The sequence below is a fragment of the Cuculus canorus genome, chromosome 6 (assembly GCF_017976375.1).
Source record: "Cuculus canorus isolate bCucCan1 chromosome 6, bCucCan1.pri, whole genome shotgun sequence".
Lineage (NCBI taxonomy): Eukaryota > Metazoa > Chordata > Aves > Cuculiformes > Cuculidae > Cuculus > Cuculus canorus.
The window spans coordinates 17,794,907-17,815,078 of NC_071406.1; the positions used below are offsets into that span (position 1 = coordinate 17,794,907).

Below are 20,172 nucleotides of genomic sequence, written 5' to 3' on the forward strand. Positions count from 1 at the left end.
CTGTAGGAATACCCCTGCCCCACAAGCTATTAGATGTAGGGATACCCACCCTCCCCACCAAGCCGCTAGCCAGGGGGTTCTCAGCCGGCCTTTCACCCCGGTGGCTGTGGGAACACTCAGCCCGACGCAGCCCCAAAACCCTCCTCAACCTGAGAATATCCCTGGGGAGCAGGCAGAGGCTCAGACCTGCCCTGGGGGTACCCGCAAGGTGCTCCCCAACCTGAGAATGTCCCTGGGGAGCACGCAGGGTTTCGGAGGTGCTCGGGGGCTGGCAGCACCCAAACCCCCACCGCTCCGGGGGCCGTCCGTGGGGGGCAGCGGCGGCGGGGTGGGCAGGGTCCCGGCAGCCCCCGGCCCCGAGGCGGGTCCTCCCCCGCGCTGCTGGCCCAGCCCCGGGGCCGGGCGGCGCTGGGACGGGGAGGGCTCAGCGGGCCGGCGGCGCTGCGGCTGCGGGCGCTCCCGGCACCGGCGGCGCGGCTCAGCTCGGCTCGGGGCGGGGGCTGCCGGGGCCGACCCCCGGTGAGTGCGGAGGGCGATGCGGGAGGGCGGGAGAGGGGAGCCGCGGGTCGGGGCCCCTCAGGTCCCCGCTGCCTGCAGGCATCGCGGGGGGGCGCAGCCCTCGCCCCGCACCGGGCAGCGCGCCCGACCCCCGCCGCCCTCCCGGTAAGGGGAGGGAGGGAGGGAGGGAGGGAGGGAAGGAGGCTGCGGGTGCTCAGCAGCCGGGCTGGAGTGGGGCCAACACCCCCAGCACCCCGCGCCGCTCGCTGCCCCCTCCCCGCACCATCCATGCCCGCACGCACCCCGCACCCTTCGGGTCCCCCATCCCATCCTATCCCATTCCAGCCTATCCCGGGTGGGCGCCCCTCGCAGGCGGGTTCGGCCCCGCGGGGAGCGGCCGGCCGGGCTGTCGGGACGGCGCAGCTGCCAATGTCACCTTCAGCCCTCGCCGGCTCGGGGCAGGGCAGCCATCCCGGGAATCCGAGCGGTTTAAGGATGTGAGCGCGGCTGCTGCGTAAGAGCCACTTGAGCCCTGCTGCCGCCTCGCGGGATATCGCGTCCCCTTATCGGCCCTTGGAGCGCTTCGCAGCCCCTCCCGCTGAGCGGCCCCGCACCCCTTCGCTGCTGGCTGCGGCCGAGCTGGGATAGGCCATGGGATGGGCGCCTTCGGGCAGCCCTGGGGTGCAGGGTGATGGGGAGGGGGTGTCCTTCCCCCCCGTGCCCGGCTCTAGCTGCTGCCAGCTCCTTATGCGGTCTCTTCTGTGCTAGCCCCCGCCGTGGAGCGGCATGGGAATTTGGCACCCCCTGTCGGCCAGGGTAGCCCCATCACCTCGGACGAGGAATACCTGAGCCCCCTGGAAGAATTCCCCGAGTCCAGCACCCCCCAGCACCGACCAGCCATGAAGTTGCAGCCTAGAGCCGAGCATGGGACTGCCCACGGCTCTCCAGAAAGCACCTTCAAGGCTGCACCAAGCTTTGAGGTGAGCTGATAACCTCCCTGTGACCTGGCAGAAGGGGAGCAGTGCCCTGTTCCTGCAGTCTCAGTGCCAGGAGGGTCAGGCTTTCCTGCTTCCTGATCTGGGGTGCTCCAGGCACCCAGGCAGCCTGCACCCCACCATCTCCTCCAGCAGCCCCAGAGCCTGTGGTGCCCCAGGGCTGCCGTTATGATGAAGAATGTATGGCCCTGGGTGCAGCGGTGGGGATGCATGGCTCTGGGTGCAGTTGGGTGCTCACTGCTTTCTGGCCTCTGCTTCCCCAGGTGGCCCTGTTGGACCAGTCAGTGCTGGAGGGGCAGGATGTCAGCATGAGCGTCCGAGTCCGTGGGGAACCCAAGCCCATCATTTACTGGTGAGTCCTAGTGCTTGCTCGGTCACAACTGGGCAGGGGAGGAGAGGAAGAGCAAGAGATCTCCCCATTTGGGGATGGCCAGCTCAGAGCTCTAGTCCCAAACAGCGTTGGGGTGGAGGAGAAGGGGGCTTTTGGGGACAGCTAGGCTGGGTGTGCAGGGCCAGATGTGACTGCTAATCTGTCCACGTCCTGAGCAGGCTGAGGAACCGACAGCCAGTGAAGTATGGCCGCCGGCACCACGCAGAGGAGGCAGAGGGGGCACGAGGGCTCTTCACGCTGCACATCCTGGCGGCGGAGCGTACCGACACTGGCTTCTACACCTGCAAGGCCGTCAATGAGTATGGCACCAAGCAGTGCGAGGCCAAGCTGGAGGTCAGAGGTAAAGCCTCCCGAGTCCATCCCCTTTGGCCTCAAGGGGGCAGCTGGCTCCAGTGCCCTGCATGAGCTGTGTGGGGAAGGGGCACTGCAGACGTCCCCTGCAGCAGTGCTGCGGTAGAAGGGGTCAAGGCAGCCTGCCCTTCCCTGTTTCATTGCAGTCAGGTGCAAGCCAGAAGCAGGGAAGTGGAGCTGCATGCCTGGGGCTGCCCACAGATGTTGGCCCTGAGGCAGAAGTAGGCTGCCCTGCTGCCTCATCCAGATGTGGCACCCCACGGCTCTAAGTCCCACTGTCCAGCTGTGCCAGGACTGCTGCTAACCTGACCCAGAGCCCGCTGCTTCCTGCAGCGCAGCTTCTTTCCCTGTCTCCATACATGCCGACTGCTGGGGCCCAGTGCTGCCCTTGGCTGTGCAGGGAGGGCTTTTGCCCTTGGTGGCCTTGCAGGGGACTTCTCCCCTGACACTGCTGTGCTGACAGCTCCCTCCCTCTCCACCCCAGGCAACCTGCAAGCTGTGTGCCTGGCAAAGGACAGCTTTGAGAGGTCCCCCATTGCCAGTTTTCAGCGACAGCCTGTTAACATAGGACTGGATTGTCCAGCCCCCTTCCCTTGCTGTCCCACCCTGGCCCTGCTGTGGTCCTCCTAGGACCCCAATATGTGTGTGCAAATGTGTGCAAGGGGGCTGGGAACTGAGGGCCAGGCTCTTCCTGGCATCTCCTGAGGCCAGGGAAGGAGCCTGTGGGGATGAGTGATGCTGCCTCCCTTCTCCTACCCTTTGCTGTGTGTCCCCTGCTCCCCCCAGCCCTCCCTGCTGACAGCTGTCTGAGACCCTCAGGCTGTGCCTATCCCACCCCAGCCTTGGCTGCACTGCTTCTACCCTGCCAGGACCCTGCTCTCAGCCTCTGGCAAAGCACGGCGGCACGGGGGTGGGAGTAGGAGCCAGCCTCGTGTCCCATGGCCGGCAGGAGCTGGGCTGTGGGGGCGATGGCACAAGCCCCAGCCCCTCTCTGGGGACTCAGTGGGTGGCTCTGCACCTTGGCACACTCTCGCACCCCTCGTGCCAGCCCTGGTGTGTGCGTACTGGCTCCTTTGCTGCTGCACTAACCCTTCTGCTTGCTGACTGCGGTTTTTGTCTGTACGCAGGGGGAGTACGATAAGGGGGTGCATCTCTCTGAGCCACAGCTGCGGGGCTCTTAGTTGGACACCTCTTAGGCAGTGGACATCACCTTGTGTTATTACCTTCTGCTCCATCCGCCGCCTCATCCTGGATGCACCGCGGGGACATGCGGGCCCTCGACTGTGGGCAGGGGCTCACTGGATGGCCGGGGGAGGCGAAACCTAACCGAGGCAGTGGGAGGGGAGCAGTGGGGGAGCGCCAGGCATCCCCTCAGCTGGGCCAGGGCGGCCATATGATGCTGTCTTGTCTCTTGCTCTGTCCATTTGTCCCTGTCTGCGTGTCCTGCTGCTCCTCTCCTCGTTGCCCAGGGAAGGGGAGCAGGGAGCTGAGCTCACAGTTGCTGCAATGTCAGCTGGGGCTGTAGGGAAGAGACTGCGGCATGGTGGCAGCTCTGCGACGGTCACCTCAGAGCAAGGGGGACCGTATACCCCTGGGACCCCCACGGGGGATAACCCTGCCCCAGCCATAGAGGTGGGGGAGAGCATCGGGCCCTTTGGCTTCGAGGCAGCCACCCAGCTGCCCGATGGGCCACCACAAGACATCCTTTGCAGCCCTAGGGCTTGGGGTCCACCCGGAGCACCCTCTGGCTCCAGGCCTCTTCTTCTTGGGGTGGAGGCTCAGTGGGGGTGGGGGGGGGGGGGGTGGGCTACGAGGCCGTGACCCTTTTTTTGTAGCTCTAATAAAATCTGTTTGGTAAAGCGCTGTGTGGTGTGTTCCTGGCATGGACACCTCCCCTCACCCCTGGCCCCCTCCCTGGCTCAGCTCTGCTTTCCACATCTCGCCCCCCTCCTGCCCTTCCCTGCTGCACTCCCTGCCCGCTGCACCGAGCCCCCTCCCTGCATGCCCCCCCTGCCCTGCATGTTCCACTCCACCCCCGCCACCTCTCATGGTTGCTTTTCAGTTGCTGAGATGCATCTCTCTTTCTTTCTCTCTCCCCCCTTCCTGGGCAGCTCGCCCCGAGTGCCAGTCCCTGGCCATCGTGGTTCCCCTGCAGGACGTGGTGGTCGGGGCGGGGGAGCTGGCACTCTTTGAGTGCCTGGTGTCTGGCCCGCCAGACATGGACGTGGACTGGCTGTCCCGGGGCCGGCTGCTCCAGCCCGCCCTGCTCAAATGCAAGATGCATTTTGATGGGCGCAAGTGCAAGCTGCTGCTCACCTCTGTGCATGAGGACGACAGTGGGATCTACACCTGCAAGCTCAGCACTGCCAAAGGTAAGCAGCGGTCACGGAGCTCCCTGAGGGTGGGGGGTCTTGTTTGGGGCTTGGCCCTAGAGATGTGCTGGAGGTGGTCAGCCCCCCTGCCCCTGGGTTCAGGGCTCTGGTCTACACAGGATATAGCTGTGAGTGCTGGTGGTGGGGGACAGGGAATGGTTGCTACCCCAGGAGCTGGGGAGCTTTCTCCAGCTGGGAAACCTGGTGTGCATCAATCCTTGAGCTCCAGCACTCTGAGCCCTGCAGATTCCATGAATTCTAGGGAGATGCATTTGCACCCTGGCCATACGGGCTGGGTGCAGCCCAGCTGTCCACATCTCCTGGCTCCAGAGCCTCCAGGCACCTGGCTTCTGTACAGACTGGGAGGCCTGGGAAGTGGCAGGGGCCCTGGACAGGGGATCAAGGCCACCAGCCATCTCCCACCAAGCCATCACTAGTGGCATCTGGGGAAGGGCAGCAGAACCTGGCCTCTGTCCCAAATCTCTGACTTCTTCCTGTGCCTGTACATGCTGCACACAGCCTCTGTCTCTGGCAGCGGGGCAGGAACAAGGGTCCTTTTCCCATTTCTCAGCCTGCCTGGGAAGCCCCTCAGCAGTAACCCAGGCTGCAGTGGGTGCAGGGTGCAGTGGCATTACCAGCACTCTGCAGCTAATGCCCGTGCATCCCTCCATGGAGGAAGCTCTATGCCTGCAGGGATTTGAAAGCAGCAGCAGTTTTGGGTGCAGGGAGGTAATTCTGTGCCTGAGCACAGTGTCAGTCCCTGCCTAGGGTGGATGACAACACCATCATTGCAAAGTGGTCCCCACTGCAAACCCCTCATCTGGAGCATCCAGCCTGTGCCTGTCTCCATGCTGCCTCCAGGTGCTGCATGTGCTGGCTCTGCCTGCTTCAGCATCACTGAAGCACAGGGGACTAGGCTAGCTGTGACACCCTGCTCTATGTGGAGGATCTGGGCATCCTCCCACCCCACCTTGCTGCTGGTATCTGTACTGCTGTGAGGGAGGGAAGAGGCAGCCTGCTGCCAGCAGAGGCCCGGCCCTGGGCGTGGGCAGAGGCCCGGCCCTTGCACAAACTTGTGCTTGCCCCCTGCCCCATGCAGGGACAGAGCCTGGCTCCCAGCACACCAAGGCTCAGCCCCAACTGGGCTGACAGGTATACTCGGCTACAACCATGTTGGCTGTTGGGATTGCAGCTGAAGGGATGGCGAGCTGTCTCCTGCTCTGCACACTTGCATCCCATGTGGGCCTCACCCCTACTCAATCTCCCTGCAGATGAGCTGACCTGCAGTGCCCGGCTGACAGTGCAGCCTTCCATACAGCCACTCTTCACCCGCAAGCTAGAGGACGTCGATGTGGTGGAAGGGCGGACAGCGCGTTTTGACTGCATGATTAGTGGGACTCCCACCCCAGTGGTCACCTGGACTCATTTTGGTAATCCCCAAGACCAGAGAGCTTGATCAGGGCCCTGCAGGGAATCCTCTCTCCATCGCCTTGGGGGCTGCACTCAAGGCTTGTGCCCATCTGGGGCTGAGAGGAGTGCCGGTATTGATGCTGGTGCGTGTTTCTTTGCAGGCCAGCAGGTGCAGGAGGGAGAGAACGTGCGGATTCAGCGGGAAGGGGGGCTGCACTCACTGGTCATCATGCACGTGGGCAGTGAGGATGAGGGGCAGTACATGGTGACTGCCAGGAATGCCCATGGCCATGTGGAGTGCTCTGCTGAGCTCTACGTGGAGGAGCCGCGTCCATCTGCTGCCTCCCAGATGTAAGAGTTGGGGGTTTCTGGGATCTGCATCCCCCCCTGCTTGCTCCCTCCTGAGATGTGGGGACAGTGGGCTTGTGGAAAGCCTGAAGTCAGAGCTGGGCTGGGGTGTGAGTGTGTGTGGGCTTTTGCAGCTCCAAACTTGAGAAGATGCCATCTATCCCAGAGGAGCCAGAGCAGGCAGAGACAGAGGCAGAGTGCTTCACCATGCCTGATTTCCTGAAGCCGCTGAACAACCTGGATGTGGTGGAGTCAAAGGAGGCCGTGCTGGAGTGCCAGGTGGCCGGGCTGCCCTACCCCTCCATCACCTGGTTCCACAATGGCACCCGCATCGACAGCAGTGACGACCGCAAGATGATGCAGTGTAGGGCTCCCTGCTGCCCTCCCTACTCCCATAGGGTCCCTCTGACTGGGGCACAGGAAGGGGGGACATCCTGGGAGGAGGCATTACCCCCTAGATCTCCACACCCCATGAGGCAGGGAGGGGAGCTCTGTGCCACTTGGCTGGCAGTGTCTTACCTGTGCCCCCCCATTCCCTCCAGATAAGGATGTCCATCGCCTGGTGTTCAAGGCTGTCAGCCACGCACATGCTGGGGTCTACAAGAGTGTCATCGCCAACAAAGTGGGGAAGGCCACATGTTATGCGCACCTCTACGTCACTGGTAAGCATCAGTGGGCACCACTGGGGATGTGTGGCCACTTGCTCTCTCTCTGCTAGGCTGTGCCCCAGTGCTAGGTGTTGGTGGCCGTGTAGCAAGGTCCTAGGGTGACAGGATCACAGGGCAGTTCAGGTTGGAGGGGATCTCAGGAGGTCTCTAATCCTACCTAAAAGCAGCATCAGCTGTGCTGTCCTCACCTTGCAGGGTCAGGACCTGGGCTCCCAGAACTCCCATGGGACTTGCTGGGAGCACTAGCCCCACAGGGGCTGCCAGGCTGAGCCCCAGCCAGGGGGGTCGCTGGCCTCCTCTGTACCCTCCAGCCTGCATCTCCTGGGGCTAAGGCAGATGCCCTGAGGAGCTGTGACCGTGGCCACGCTCACCCCCCTGCCTGCCTCGCCCTGCAGATGTGGTGCCAACCCCCCCAGATGGCCCCCCCACTGTGGCCTCGGTGACCGGCAGAGCCATCACGCTGACTTGGAACAAGCCCAAGTGGCTGGACACCGCCATAGGTAAGGAGACTGGGGCTGGACAGGAAGCGGGCAGGGGTTAGACAATGCCTGTGGCGTGCACAGGCCAGCCCAATGCCAGAGGCTCTGCACAGAGTCTCTTCCCCTGCAGATCCCAATTCGGTGACCTACGTGGTGCAAATGCAAGTGCTGGGCACGACACAGTGGCTGGTGCTGGTGACTGGTGTGCGGGACACCACCTACATGGTACACGGTCTGACCAAGGGAGCTCAGTACCTCTTCCGTGTCATCACTGCCACCCCCAAGACCAACAGCAAACCGTCCCCGCTGGTGGGGCCCGTACAGCTCCTCGACCGTGGTGAGAGGGGCAGTGGGAATGGGATGTGTGGCTTTGGTGGAGGGTTCTCTGTCCCCAGTGGCATGGCAAGCTGGCCAGGGCTGGGTGGTGTGGGGACTGGAGGTGGTGACAACGTGTGTGGCAGGTCCCTACCTGGAAGAGGCCCCAGTCATCCTGGACAAGCCAGATGTGGTGTACGTGGTAGAGGGCCAGCCAACCTCCATCACCATCACCATCAACCATGTGGATGCCACCGTCACCTGGAAGAGGTAGAACATGGTGCTGTGCTGACTGCTTGCCCCATGCCCACCGCTACAGGGTGCACAGAGGGGCTCTGCACCAGCTTACAGTGCAGCCCACAGTGGGTGCGGGGTCCTTCGCTGGGGCTGGGTGTACACCCAAGGGTTATGTACAGGGCTGTACAGACATACGTGGGGGGGCGCTATCTTGGGGAGCGGTGCTGTCTGTGGGGTACCAAGTGTTGAGAGCCATTCGGGAGGCAGAGCTAGCAAGGGGATGTGAGCTGTCTGTGGTTTGGGAGGCAGCCATGGGGCTGTGGGGTGGGAGCTATCAGTGGGGCAGTGGGTCTGGCGCTGCCTGTGGGACTGTGATATGGCAGCTGGTGTGCCCGCAGGGATGGGCAGGTGCTGGAGGAGCTGGAGGGCATGTGCGAGCTAACGATGCCAGATGACGACCAGCACTGCCTGCGGCTGCTGTGCGTGGGCCGAGGGGCTGCAGGGCCACTGACCTGTGAGGTGAGCAACCGCCACGGCACCGCCTGCTGCACCCTCCACCTTTGCCTCGCAGGTATGTGCCCCCACAGCGGGAAGCCCTGCCCCTCTACCGGGGCTCACGTCACCCTACAGTGCTCCAAGCCCATGTGCCTTGGGGGGGGGAACTGCTCAACGGTGCCCCATGCCCATGTGCCATGGGGGCAGTGTCCCACAGCATGGCACTGTTCCTCAGTGCTCTGTACTCGTATGCCATGGGGATGCTGCTCTATAGGGTGGCAATGCCCCATGGGGCTGAAAACAGATTGATACTGCTGCCTGGTGTCCTATATCCATATCTGACTTGTGTAGAAGTTTCTCATGTGCACCATGAGGGTGTGTCATGGGGTGGCACTGCCCCACTGTGTTCCCCAGCCATGTGCTATAGGTGGCACTGCTGCAGGGTGTTCCATGCCTGTTTATAATGGAGTGGCACTGCCCCACAGTGCCCTACGGCCAAGAGCCTTGGAGAACACCTCCGCACTGCCCCACAGAGCTGTCACAGTTGGCATTGTCTTACAGTACCCCACTTCCATATGTAATGGGGATATGAAACCCCTCAATGCCTCATGCCCATGTGCCATTAGTAGCACAGTCCTTTGGGGCCCCCCACACCAGTGGGTGATGGCTTCACAGTGCTGCAGGCACATATCATTGGTGGCCTGCCCCACAGTGTCCTGGTCCCGTGGGCATTGGGACAACGCTGTCCCATGGTGCTCCATGCCCCATCTCTCAACAGAGGCACCACGCTTTGAGTCCATCATGGAAGACATTGATGCCCAGGAAGGGGAGACGCCGCGCTTTGCCGTGGTGGTGGAGGGGAAACCGCTGCCAGACATCATGTGGTACAAGGTGGGCTTCCCCGCCTCCAAGCCCCCTCCTGACCCACAGCACCCCCCAAACTCACACTGTCCCCTGTCTCACCTGGATCACTGTGTTAGGACTTTGGGGTTGTGCTCACCCCTAGTGATGCAGGATGTGACCCACGTCCTGTCCATGGGGAAAGGGTGGCGGGAGCTGGTCAAGAATGGGATGGGACACTCCTGATGCCCTTGCCACCTCCAGGATGGGGACCTGTTGGAGGAGAGCAGTCACCTGAGCTTTGTGTATGAGGACAACGAGTGCTCACTGGTGGTGCTGGGTGCCGCTGAGGCTGACAGCGGTGTTTACACCTGCACAGCCAGGAACTTGGCTGGGGAGGTCTCCTGCAAGGCGGAACTGGTGGTGCAGGCAGGTACGGCCAGCTGCTCCCCTGACCCCAGGAGGCAGAGCTTGGGTGCCTGGCTTGCCCACTGCCAGTGCCTTTCCTTCCCCTAGCCCAGCCTGCTGCCGATGCTGCCATGGAGGAGGAGGCATTGCACAAGGCACGACGCCTGATTGACTACTATGATGTGCATGAGGAGATTGGGAGGTACGGGGTCACTGGCATGGAGGACAGTGGGACACCCTGGGCACCACAATGACAGGCTGCATCTGGAGCTCTGTCCCTGATATGCCAGATCCTGATGTACTGGAGCTGCTCTCATCCATCATTCAATGCCTTGGTGCTGGCTCAGGCTGGCCGGAGCAAAGCCAGGCCTGAGGTCTCTCCACGTATGGTCCTGGAGGGCTGCCAGGGATGCAGGCAGCTCCCTGCGGAGCGGGTGCCTGACCTACCTGCTCAGGGAAGGGGAGGCCTCCTGCTTCCTCACCTTCTTATTACTTCTTTTCCCCAACACCGCATTGCAGGGGAGCTTTCTCTTACTTGCGGAGGGTGACAGAGAAGAGCAGCCGGCTGGACTTTGCTGCCAAGTTCATCCCTGGGAGGACCAAGGCCAAGCAGTCAGCACGACGGGAGTTGCACATCCTCTCACAGCTGGACCATGAGCGCATTGTCTTCTTCCATGATGCCTTTGAGAAGAAGAATGCTGTCATCATGGTCATGGAGCTGTATCCTCTGGACATTGCTTAAGGAGTGCATGGCATGGGGGATGAGCGGAGGCTTTTGAGGGGGGAATGGGTGGGCAGAGAGGGTGCAGAGGAGCTGGATGTTCAGGAGAGTGCAGGACACAATGGGACGTGGAGTTTCTGTGCTCCTTGACTGGGGGCCAGCTGTGCTGAGGAAGAACTGCTAGACAGAATGGCGAGGAAGCCCTCAGTGTGCGAGTCTGAGGTGGGTTAACCCTGCAGGGGGGTAATGAGGGGGGACAGGCGGAGCATGGGAACACCGGGGTCTGTCTCAGCCCAGGGACATGCAACGATCATTGTATCAGGCTATGAAATGGGCCACAGCCAACACCGCCCTCTGCACAGGGCCAGTGTGGGGCCAGTACACTCTCTGGGTGCCCACCCTCCCTCTGCCCCTTTGCAGGTCCGATCCTACATGCGGCAGGTCCTGGAGGGGATCTGCTACCTGCACCAGCGCAGGATCCTGCACCTGGACATTAAAGTGAGTGTCAGGCTTTCCCACACCCTCCTGCCCCATGTTTGCATGGATGGGCTCCTGATGCACTGTGAGGTGGCTGGTCCTGGTGACAGGGGCCATCCCTTTCCCCGTGGGAGCCTCTGCCAAGCTCCCCTCTGCCCCACACTGTCCTGTAGCCAGAAAACCTCCTGATGGCGGATTTGAGCAGCGAGCAGGTTCGGATCTGCGACTTTGGCAATGCTCAGGAGCTGACGCCTGAGGAGGCGCAGTACTGCAAGTACGGCACTCCTGAGTTCGTGGGCCCTGAGATCGTCAACCAGACCCCTGTGTCCAGCGTCACTGACATTTGGTAAGGGCAGCCCCGGGGTGGACAGTGGGCTCCCCACAATGTAGGGAGGGACTTGGCACCCCAGGGGCTTTGTGCTGTGCAATAACCATGCTCTCCTCTCTGCAGGCCTGTGGGAGTCATCGCCTACCTCTGGTAAGTGCCTTGGTGGGCCCCCAAGAGGTTCCGTCCTGCCGTCTTGCCGGTCACAGTGCAGGGGCTGTGGCCATGTGCATAGCTGCTGGCAGAGTTAGTGTCCTCTGCAGCTGTTCCTGCCTCTGCTCTCCCCATGGCACCTGGGCTGGGTTCCAGAGTCTCATCCTTAGCCTCTCATACTTGCCCTGCTGTTCCGCATGTCCCCCCAGCCCTATGACAGTGTCTCCTCCTTGGCAGCCTGACAGGTATCTCTCCCTTTGTGGGGGAGAATGACAAGACAACGCTGATGAACATCCGCAACTACAACGTGGCCTTCGAGGAGAGGATGTTCCAGGGGCTCACCCGGGAAGCCAAGGGCTTTGTCATCAAAGTGCTGGTCAATGACAGGCTGTAAGTGCTGTGGGATCCCTGCCCCCGACCCCTCTGATGTGAGCCTTGTGCTTGCGGGAGGGATGGAACTCATTGTGCATCAGGGGAGCTGAGGAAAGGCTGGCTGCACAGCCCTGCCGGGGTGCAGTGTGGGCAGCCAGACTCTCATGCCCTTCCCTGGCCTGGCCAAAGTCTCCCAGCCTGGGTGGTTCTTACTCAGTTGTGTGGATTCACAGGAGACCCAATGCAGAACAGACCTTGGAGCATCCATGGTTCAAGGTGAGCCTGGACAGGGATACAGCACATGGTGGCATCGGGGTACCCCTGAGCCTGCTGTAGGCTCTGTGGAACACCGCTGTCCCCTCACCCTGCAGACACTGGCCAAGGGGAAGGTCATCAGCACCGACCACCTAAAGCTCTTCCTCTCCCGTCGGAAATGGCAGGTGAGGGCAGGAGCTTGGGAGGGAGCAGGGGAGGCAGAGCTGTGTGCTGGGCAGGAAGATGCCATGCTGCCTGCCTGAGCCTGATCCAGCTCCCTCCACTGGCTGCAGCGCTCGCAGATCAGCTACAAGTGCAACATGGTCCTGCGGCCAATCCCAGAGCTGCTGGAGGATACATCCAACCACCTCTCCATCGCTGTGCCCCGACACCTCAAGGAGTCACCAGCACTGTCATCCTCCTCAGACTCAGACGACTTGGATGAGCTGCCCTTTATCCCCATGCCACACCAGGTGGAGTTCTCTGGCTCCCGCATGTCACTCAATGAGATCCCCACGGACGATGAGGCCGTTGGTCCTGCTGAGGAGCCGCAGCTGGAAGGGGTCACCCCAGGGGACGTCTCTGCCATGGATTGGCAGAGCCAGGGCATGGGGAAGCCCGGGGTGGCCCTGGGGAAGCGGCTGAGGGGTGCTGGACTGCGGCGGTCATGCGCGGAGGCAGAGGCACATGGCTCCTCTGACGAAGAAGCTCCTGAAGCCCAGAAGCGACCGGAGTACCCCCGCAAAGCCATGAGGAAGGGCTCCAGCCTAGAGTCCCCGGGGAGTGCCCGGCGGGGTGAGCTGAAGAGGGGTGGCTCTGCTGACAGTGCCCTGGTGCTGCCCCAGCCGCCAGGGACCGAGGAGGGGGCCGAAGCAGGACGAGACCCCCGACGAGCCCTGGCCAAGGCAGCTTCCATGGAGCTTCCACGGCGGAAGGGGCCCTGGGTGGAGGATGATCATGCCCAGCGTCTGGAGCTGATGCGCCAGCGGCTGCTGCGGGGTGGCTCTGGGGATGGCAAAGTCAGTGGCTTGCGGGGTCCCCTCCTGGAGACCCTGGGGGTCAGTCCCGACAAGAAGATCCCTCGGCCAACCCGGTTGGAGCCGCCAGCACCAGCAGTGCCACGTCTGGTGCGGGCAGCCTCCAGCGAGGCCACCTCACCACGCCTTCTCCCTGCTGAGCACCGGCTGCAGAAGAGCAGCTCCTTCAGCCATGGGGATGCTGAGCCTGTCGTTCGTCACCGCCGCTCGGGTGCACCCCTGGAGATCCCGGTGGCCCGCCTGGAGGCCCAGAGGCTAAAGGAGTCCCCGTCACTCTCAGCCCTCTCTGACACCCGGCCTCCGCCACCGCCAGATACCGCTGGCCCACTGACACCCCCTGCAGCAGAGATAACCATCCCCCGAGCCCACACCACCAAGGCTGCCTTGGGGAGAAGGCATATTCCCGAGGAGCGGGGCCAGCCCGGGGCCAGCCTGGCCACCACCACCACCATGGGAAAGAAGCCCGCGACCACGGTGCAGGAGGAGAAGACACCCACCAAGACTGCTGGAGCCAGTGGGGAGGAAGCTGCCAGGACAGGAGCACCCACCCCACCACAGCTCCCAGCCTCTGGAGTCCATGCCCCCAAAACATCTTCCTATGCCAAAGTCATGCAAGCCCTGGGAGCCACGGGAGGTGGGGAACCAATCACTGAGGAACTCCCCCAGCCCCCACCAGCAACCCCTGCTGAGCCCCCCATACCAGCACCAGCATTGAGGAAGGAGGTGAAGCCCATCGGCTCCTCCAGTTCCCTGGTCATCCAGGACATAGACTCAGAGGAGGTCTTTGAGGCTAAGTTCAAGCGGGTTCGGGAGTCGTCACTCAGTCGGGGGCTTAAACTCCTCACCCGCTCCCGCTCCGAGGACCGGCACCTGGGTGGTCCCCCAGCTCCCGATGATGGCATCTACCGTCCCACACCGGCCGGTGTGCCCCTGGAGCTGCGCAAGGACCGGACCCCTGGGCTGGCAGCTAAGTCCAAGTCAGTGCAGGACCTGCACGAGGTGGAGAAGGACAGAGGCTTCCTCCGGAGGATGTCCGTGCTCCTCAAGCGGACCCCGCCTGCTGAGAGGAAGAAGAGTAGGGGGGAAGATGGAGGCAGCGAGACCCCAGCTGGCAGGCGCCGCTTCTCCTTGGGCAGTTCCAAGGAGCGGAGGGACTCGGAGAGCCTAAAGTCAGAGCCGGGGGGCAGAGGGGAGAGCGAGTCTCCAGCGGTGGCCGTGCGGAGGAAGATCAGTGCCACGGTGGAGCGGGTCTCTGCACGGCTGCGCAGCCTGTCGGATGAGCGGACAGAGGGCGAGGGGCCCCAGGAGCTCCGCCGTGCCAACTCTGAGGGGGAGAGCCTGCAGTCAGGGCCCCCTCCAGCACCTGCGCCCTCCTCCGAGTCTCTGCGTTCAGAGAGCAGCACCCGCTCCTCTGCTTCTGCCAAAGGTGAGTGGCGAGGGGGGGTCCTGCCGGCACCCCATGGCCCAGCTGCCCTGGGCACGGCAGCCACGGCTGTGCTGGCTCAGCCCCACTCTCAGTCACCCTGGGTGCCCGCAGGTGGGGGTGACAGCCAGAAGCGGTCCCGCTGGGAGCGCTGGGGGCTCTCGCGGGGCAAGAAGGAGAAGGTGGCCTCGCAGCCCAGCATCCCCTCTAGCCTGCTGCGGGAGGAGGGACCCGTCGCCGGCGGGTCACACACACCTAGTGAGTCAGGTAGGTGCAGCCCCATGGTGGGACGGTGGGTGCCCGTCTCTGCCCCAGCCTGACTTCTCCTTTGTTTTCCAGATTTCCCTCCCATTTTCCACATCAAGCTGAAGGACCAGGTGCTGCTGGAGGGTGAGGCATTGACCCTCTGCTGCCTGCCCGCTGGCAGCCCGACCCCCAGGATTATCTGGATGAAAGGTGGGGAGCTGTCTGTGCTGCCTCAGTGGGCGGGTGCTGGGTGGGATGGGCTTTGTAATATCCCTCCCCTCTGCTCCCCTCTGCAGACAAGAGGTCCCTGCAACCAGACAATGCGATGAACGTCGTCTCCTGCAAGGATGGCCGGCAGATGCTCACCATCGCCAAGGTCTCCAGGAAGGATGCAGGACTGTACGAGTGCGCAGCTGCCAATGCCCTGGGCACGGCCATCAGCTCCTGCACGCTGGCTGTGGCACGTAAGGATGCAAGGAAGGGTGCCTTGGGGGACAGTGTTTCTGCTTTGCAGGGAGAGAGCACACACCAGGCATGCAGACCAGGGCCAGGAACTGGTCAGAGCAAGTCACTGGAGCTCCCCTCTCCAAATCTGCAAAGAAGCTGGGACTTTTGAGGGGGAGCAGGCTGGTTTCACCTGAGCACCTCCAGCACCTCCAAGCCGACGTGTTGCTCTGCCCTTGCCCCGCAGCATCTCTGCTCTGCCCCTGGCTGGGCATCCTGCCTATCCTGTCTGTCTGCTCACAGGGCTCCCTGGGCGGCCGGGCACCCCAGAGATCCCTCAGAAGTACAAGAACACGGTGTTGGTGCTGTGGAAGCCTGCAGAGAGCAAAGCCCCCTGCACCTACACACTGGAACACAGGCTGGATGGTACGTGGTGCTTCCTCCTGTCCTCTGGGAACTGCAGCTGGAAAGATGGGCTTACACGGGGATGTCAAGCCAGGAGAAAAGTGCCCAGTGTCCTTGCTGTCCCCTGAGGCTTGGCAGGGTCTCGGGCTAGGGTGGGGGAAAGGAAGCTGCCCCCTGCCCCCAGTCTGCCCTAGCCTCACCTTGCTACTGTCTCGGCAGGGGAGCATGAGTGGAAGATCATCAGCACTGGCATTGCTGACTGCTACTTCAACGTGACGGAGCTGCCTCCCGGGAGCACCGCCAGGTTTCGGGTGGCCTGTGTCAACAAGGCCGGGCAGGGGCCCTACAGCACCCCCTCGGGGAAGGTACACCTTGAGGCAGCAGGTGAGCAAGCCCTGTCCCATGGGACATGAGGCAGCCTTGGGGCCAGCTGTGGGGCTGCAGCCTCTGGGAAGTCCCGGGGGTCTTTGAGTACCAAGGATCTTTCCCCCAGGGCTTTGGGGACTGAGATGTCACACCTGGCTTACCTCTGCCTGGCTAATACCTCCCTTTGTTCCTTGCAGATGCCCGAGCTGCCCCAGACAAGGACATTGATGTCCCCATCCCTGCATCCGAGAGGGTGGCTTCCAGCCGGTCGACCCAGACACCTGTGGGGCAGCTGGAGCCACCAGCAGTGGGCGCCCCTCCCACCACGCCACCCCGCAAGCACAAAGGAGTGGTGCAGAAGGCAGATGGGGTGGTGCAGGCAGATGTCACCCTAGCGGTCCTTCAGTCCCCTGTGCCCCATGAGGAGGGGCCGCAGCCAGACCCTGAGCTCCCACCCAACATCTCCATCTGTGTGCCCCCAGAGCTGATGTTCACCCCACCTCGGACTGTTGCCTTGCCCCACACAGACACCCCGACCCGGGGCTCTCCTGCACCCCCCACGGACACATCCCCTGCTCCTAGGCCTCCATCCCCTTCCAAGTCCTTCCCTACTTCCCCAGTGTCGACCACCCCCAGCTCGGCCCCTACACCATCTCCCACACCCAACGCCACGTCTGCACGGAAGATGCCCCCTTACATGGTCACCTCCTTTGTCTCCATGCCCCCCACGTCACCCCCAGTGCAGGAGCCCCCCACTCCATCCTCCAAGGAGCCCCCAGATGAGAGTGGAGTCTCAGGGGCTAAGGATGGCACAGCACTGCGTCAGGGCGTCCCCCAGAAACCATACACCTTTCTGGATGAGAAGGCGAGGTGAGTAACAGTGGGTTGGGGTACTCTCCTGGAGGTGTCCCCCTCCAGGACCCCACATGGGGGATGCTGAGCACTGTCCTGTGCTGCAGGGGCCGTTTTGGGGTGATCCGGCTATGCAAGGAGAATGCGACAGGGAAACACTTCATGGCCAAGATTGTGCCCTATGAGGCAGAGAGGAAGCAGAGCGTGCTGCAGGAGTACGAGATCCTCAAGGCACTGCACCATGAGCGCATCATGGCCCTGCATGAGGCATACATCACCCCCCGCTACCTGGTGCTTATCTGTGAGAACTGCACCGGCAAGGAGATCCTCTACAGCATTGTGGACAGGTACGGATGGGCACAGGGTTGCCAGCAGTGGCCACCAGCACAGGGCTGCCTGCTGATGCCACTCGCCCCTAGGTTTCGCTACTCGGAGGATGATGTGGTGAACTACGTGCTGCAGCTCCTGCAGGGCCTCGAGTACCTGCACGGCCACCGCATCGTGCACCTCGACATCAAGCCAGACAACATCATCATCTCAGGCATGAACGCCCTCAAGATCATCGATTTTGGCAGTGCCCAGACCTACAACCCCCTCGTGCTGCGGCAGCTGGGGCGGCGTGTTGGCACACTGGAGTACATGTGTGAGTGGGACTCCAGGGGTGCAGTGGCATGAGGACAGGACTGTGGGCAGGGCTAGGGAACGCGTGTGCCCAAGGTGTGCATGTATGCCTATAGGGCTTCGGGCTGGGGAGGAGTTAAATCTCCTTGAGGACCCTAGGGGATGTTTGTGGTGCTGGGGGCATCTACTGAGGGTTTCTGTAGTGTTGCTGGGCTCAGTGGGAGAGTTTGGATGCTGTGGGGCTGGAGGGGTGCTGGAGGGTGCAGTGGTGGGGTGCTGTGGGTGCTGTGGGTATGACACTATGTATGACAGCCCTGCTTCTCTGCCTGCAGCACCAGAAGTGGTGAAGGGTGACCCAGTGGGCTCTGCAGCAGATGTCTGGGGCGTTGGTGTCCTCACCTACATCATGTAAGAGAAGGGGCCAGGGGGGATGAGCATGATAAGGTGAAGTCAGCCCCATACAGGGCTCAGTGCCACAGGGGACATGAGGCTGATGGTGGGCTGGGGGATGCTGTAGCCCTGCCGATCCTTCCCACAACGGGGACTGAGATTGTGGACAGCTGTGGCAGTTCCAAAACAAGGATGGGTGTGTAGGGGATCCCGGATGCCCTCCCAGCACTGCTCCCCAGCCTGTACCACCCACTTCACCCTCACAGGCTCAGCGGGCGGTCACCTTTCTTCGAACTGGACCCCATCGAGACAGAGAACCGCATCCTGGCAGGGCGGTTTGATGCCTTCAAGCTGTACCCCAATGTCTCACAGAGCGCTGCCCTCTTCATCCGCAAGGTCCTCACTGTCCACCCCTGGTGAGTGCCTGGCCCAAGCAGGGAAGACACAGGGCCCCAGACTGCACCCATTATAGTGCCAGGTGGGCAGCTAGCTTCTGCCCCACAGAGACCCTCCAGAAATCATCAGTGGGACCCTGGGGTCCAACTCTGCTCCTGGAAAGTGATAGGATCTCCTCAGCACAGGACCATGAAATCCATCGTTGCACTCGCGGAGGGCTGGGGCCCCCTGGGTGTTGTGGGACAGGGGGAGTGTCTGATTTTGGGGGGTGCAGCAGCAGCTGTGGCCCCTGACTCAGCACTGCCCCTGCCCCAGGAGCCGCCCCACGGTGAAGGACTGCTTTGCCAACACCTGGCTCCAAGATGCCTACCTGATGAAGCTGCGCCGCCAGACCCTGACCTTCACCACCAACCGCCTCAAGGAGTTCCTGGTGGAGCACCAGCGGCGCCGTGGCGAGGCAGTCACTAAGCACAAGGTCTTACTCCGCTCCTACCAGGGTGGCCAGCCACCGGGGCCGCAGTAGCCACCCCCTTGGCCACGGCCGTGAGGGGCCGAGGAGCCAGAGGAACATTCCAGGGGCCGTGGGATGGGGCAGCCAGGAAGGAGCCAGGAGGTGCCTGGACAAGCCCATGGAACTCATAAGCTGCTGCTGGGGATGCTGGTGGCCGGCATCATTTTGGCGGGGCCAAGGGAGAGGGGAGGTGCTGCCCCAACCAGACCAGTAGTGGGGTCCAGCAGCTGGCAGGTGGCAGGAAGACTTGCTGGGAGGAACAGAGAATGTGGCAGAAGGTCAAGGGAAAGATGAGATGGGGGGTCTGAGGGAAGCCCCAGGCAGGGGTGGGAGAGCCGCCAGCATGCCAGCCAGCCCTGGCCACGCAGGTCCCACCAGCTGTGTGCCTTATGTTGCAACCTGCAGCTGCCCCCGGCCACGGCACAGGGGGCCCTGCACTCCCCGCAGTTTGCACGCCATTGCCCAAGGACTCAGGCTGCTCCAGTGGTTTCTGCAGAGAGGGGCCCGCTCACAGCCCCCTGCACCCTCCCGCCAGCCGGCACAGCCCCGGTCCTCGTGACTGTGAGTGGGGGTTGCCAGTCCCCCACCTTCCACTCCTCCCATCCCCAGTCCTGGCAAGCGGGTTTGCGGCCCCAGGACCAATGCCGGTGCCTTCCCCGGGGCTGTTGGTTGTGCCATGCACATCTCCTGCACCTGCTCAGGCCCATCCTGCTCACGGTCTGCCCATCTGGCTCTGGCGCTCACCCTGTGCCCCACCGCCAGCCCGCCTGTCCCCAGACACCCCCCTATCCCCCTGCACCCTCTCCCTTTCCAACCCCCCAGTGCCACCGTGCGGCCCCACAGGTGCCTTGCCGAGCTCCTCATCCCTTCCTCACCCCCTCTCTGGCTGGCAGCAGGGTGCTTCAGGATGGCCGGGATGCCCTGGGCAAGGGATGGAGGCGGTGGTTGGGCACCCACCTTCCAGATGCTGCTGTAGCAATAGGGCTTTATTTATTGACTTTGGGGAGAAGGCACCTGACCCTGTCCCCTCCTCTCTGCTGGGCTTTGGAGTTGCCAATATCCTCGTGGTTTGGAGCAAGCAACGTGCCAGAGCAGCAATAAAGACCCTGAGCAGCCGGTCCCGTCTCTGCGCCTCACCGGGAGGGGACAGGGGCGGGGGACAGAGCAGCCCCCAGCTGCCACCAAGAGCTGGGTGTCTCGGGTGTGTCCTGTCCCAAAATCCAGGGTCCAGGGAAGCTTCCAGGTGTGGCTGGGCTGGGAAGGGTGTTGGAAACTTGAAGAAGGAGCCAAGAAAGCTGCAAAGCACCAGCGTGGGTGCGGGGGGAGAGCGGCTCACGGGACATTGGCGTCATGGAAAGAAAATACTGGGTG

At 62.7% G+C, this 20,172-nt stretch overlaps 1 protein-coding gene across 9 annotated transcripts in view; it reads left to right on the forward strand.

Annotated features, from left to right (window-relative positions):
• SPEG (striated muscle enriched protein kinase) overlaps nt 1-19,853 on the forward strand; it is a 39,280-nt gene extending 19,427 nt beyond the window's left edge. For 6 of the 9 annotated variants that reach the window (XM_054069596.1, XM_054069595.1, XM_054069600.1 and 3 more), the window contains 35 exons: nt 1,267-1,478; nt 1,757-1,845; nt 2,043-2,224; nt 4,347-4,607; nt 5,879-6,037; nt 6,179-6,368; nt 6,500-6,729; nt 6,908-7,027; nt 7,429-7,533; nt 7,643-7,849; nt 7,974-8,097; nt 8,448-8,635; nt 9,338-9,450; nt 9,664-9,832; nt 9,916-10,009; nt 10,327-10,527; nt 10,690-10,750; nt 10,949-11,026; nt 11,179-11,351; nt 11,457-11,483; nt 11,721-11,873; nt 12,089-12,131; nt 12,227-12,295; nt 12,404-14,573; nt 14,685-14,837; nt 14,910-15,026; nt 15,113-15,280; nt 15,564-15,686; nt 15,885-16,049; nt 16,229-16,901; nt 16,991-17,230; nt 17,303-17,526; nt 17,837-17,912; nt 18,161-18,310; nt 18,606-19,852. In XM_054069596.1, the coding sequence (XP_053925571.1) occupies nt 1,267-1,478; nt 1,757-1,845; nt 2,043-2,224; nt 4,347-4,607; nt 5,879-6,037; nt 6,179-6,368; nt 6,500-6,729; nt 6,908-7,027; nt 7,429-7,533; nt 7,643-7,849; nt 7,974-8,097; nt 8,448-8,635; nt 9,338-9,450; nt 9,664-9,832; nt 9,916-10,009; nt 10,327-10,527; nt 10,690-10,750; nt 10,949-11,026; nt 11,179-11,351; nt 11,457-11,483; nt 11,721-11,873; nt 12,089-12,131; nt 12,227-12,295; nt 12,404-14,573; nt 14,685-14,837; nt 14,910-15,026; nt 15,113-15,280; nt 15,564-15,686; nt 15,885-16,049; nt 16,229-16,901; nt 16,991-17,230; nt 17,303-17,526; nt 17,837-17,912; nt 18,161-18,310; nt 18,606-18,813 (7,715 nt within the window). In that variant the 3' untranslated portion in view covers nt 18,814-19,852. Of the gene's footprint in view, nt 1-1,266; nt 1,479-1,756; nt 1,846-2,042; nt 2,225-4,346; nt 4,608-5,878; nt 6,038-6,178; nt 6,369-6,499; nt 6,730-6,907; nt 7,028-7,428; nt 7,534-7,642; nt 7,850-7,973; nt 8,098-8,447; nt 8,636-9,337; nt 9,451-9,663; nt 9,833-9,915; nt 10,010-10,326; nt 10,528-10,689; nt 10,751-10,948; nt 11,027-11,178; nt 11,352-11,456; nt 11,484-11,720; nt 11,874-12,088; nt 12,132-12,226; nt 12,296-12,403; nt 14,574-14,684; nt 14,838-14,909; nt 15,027-15,112; nt 15,281-15,563; nt 15,687-15,884; nt 16,050-16,228; nt 16,902-16,990; nt 17,231-17,302; nt 17,527-17,836; nt 17,913-18,160; nt 18,311-18,605 lie in introns of all 9 variants that reach the window. The other 3 variants (XM_054069592.1, XM_054069593.1, XM_054069594.1) reach the window with 2 other exon arrangements.
• Nucleotides 19,854-20,172: the final 319 nt, after the last annotated feature.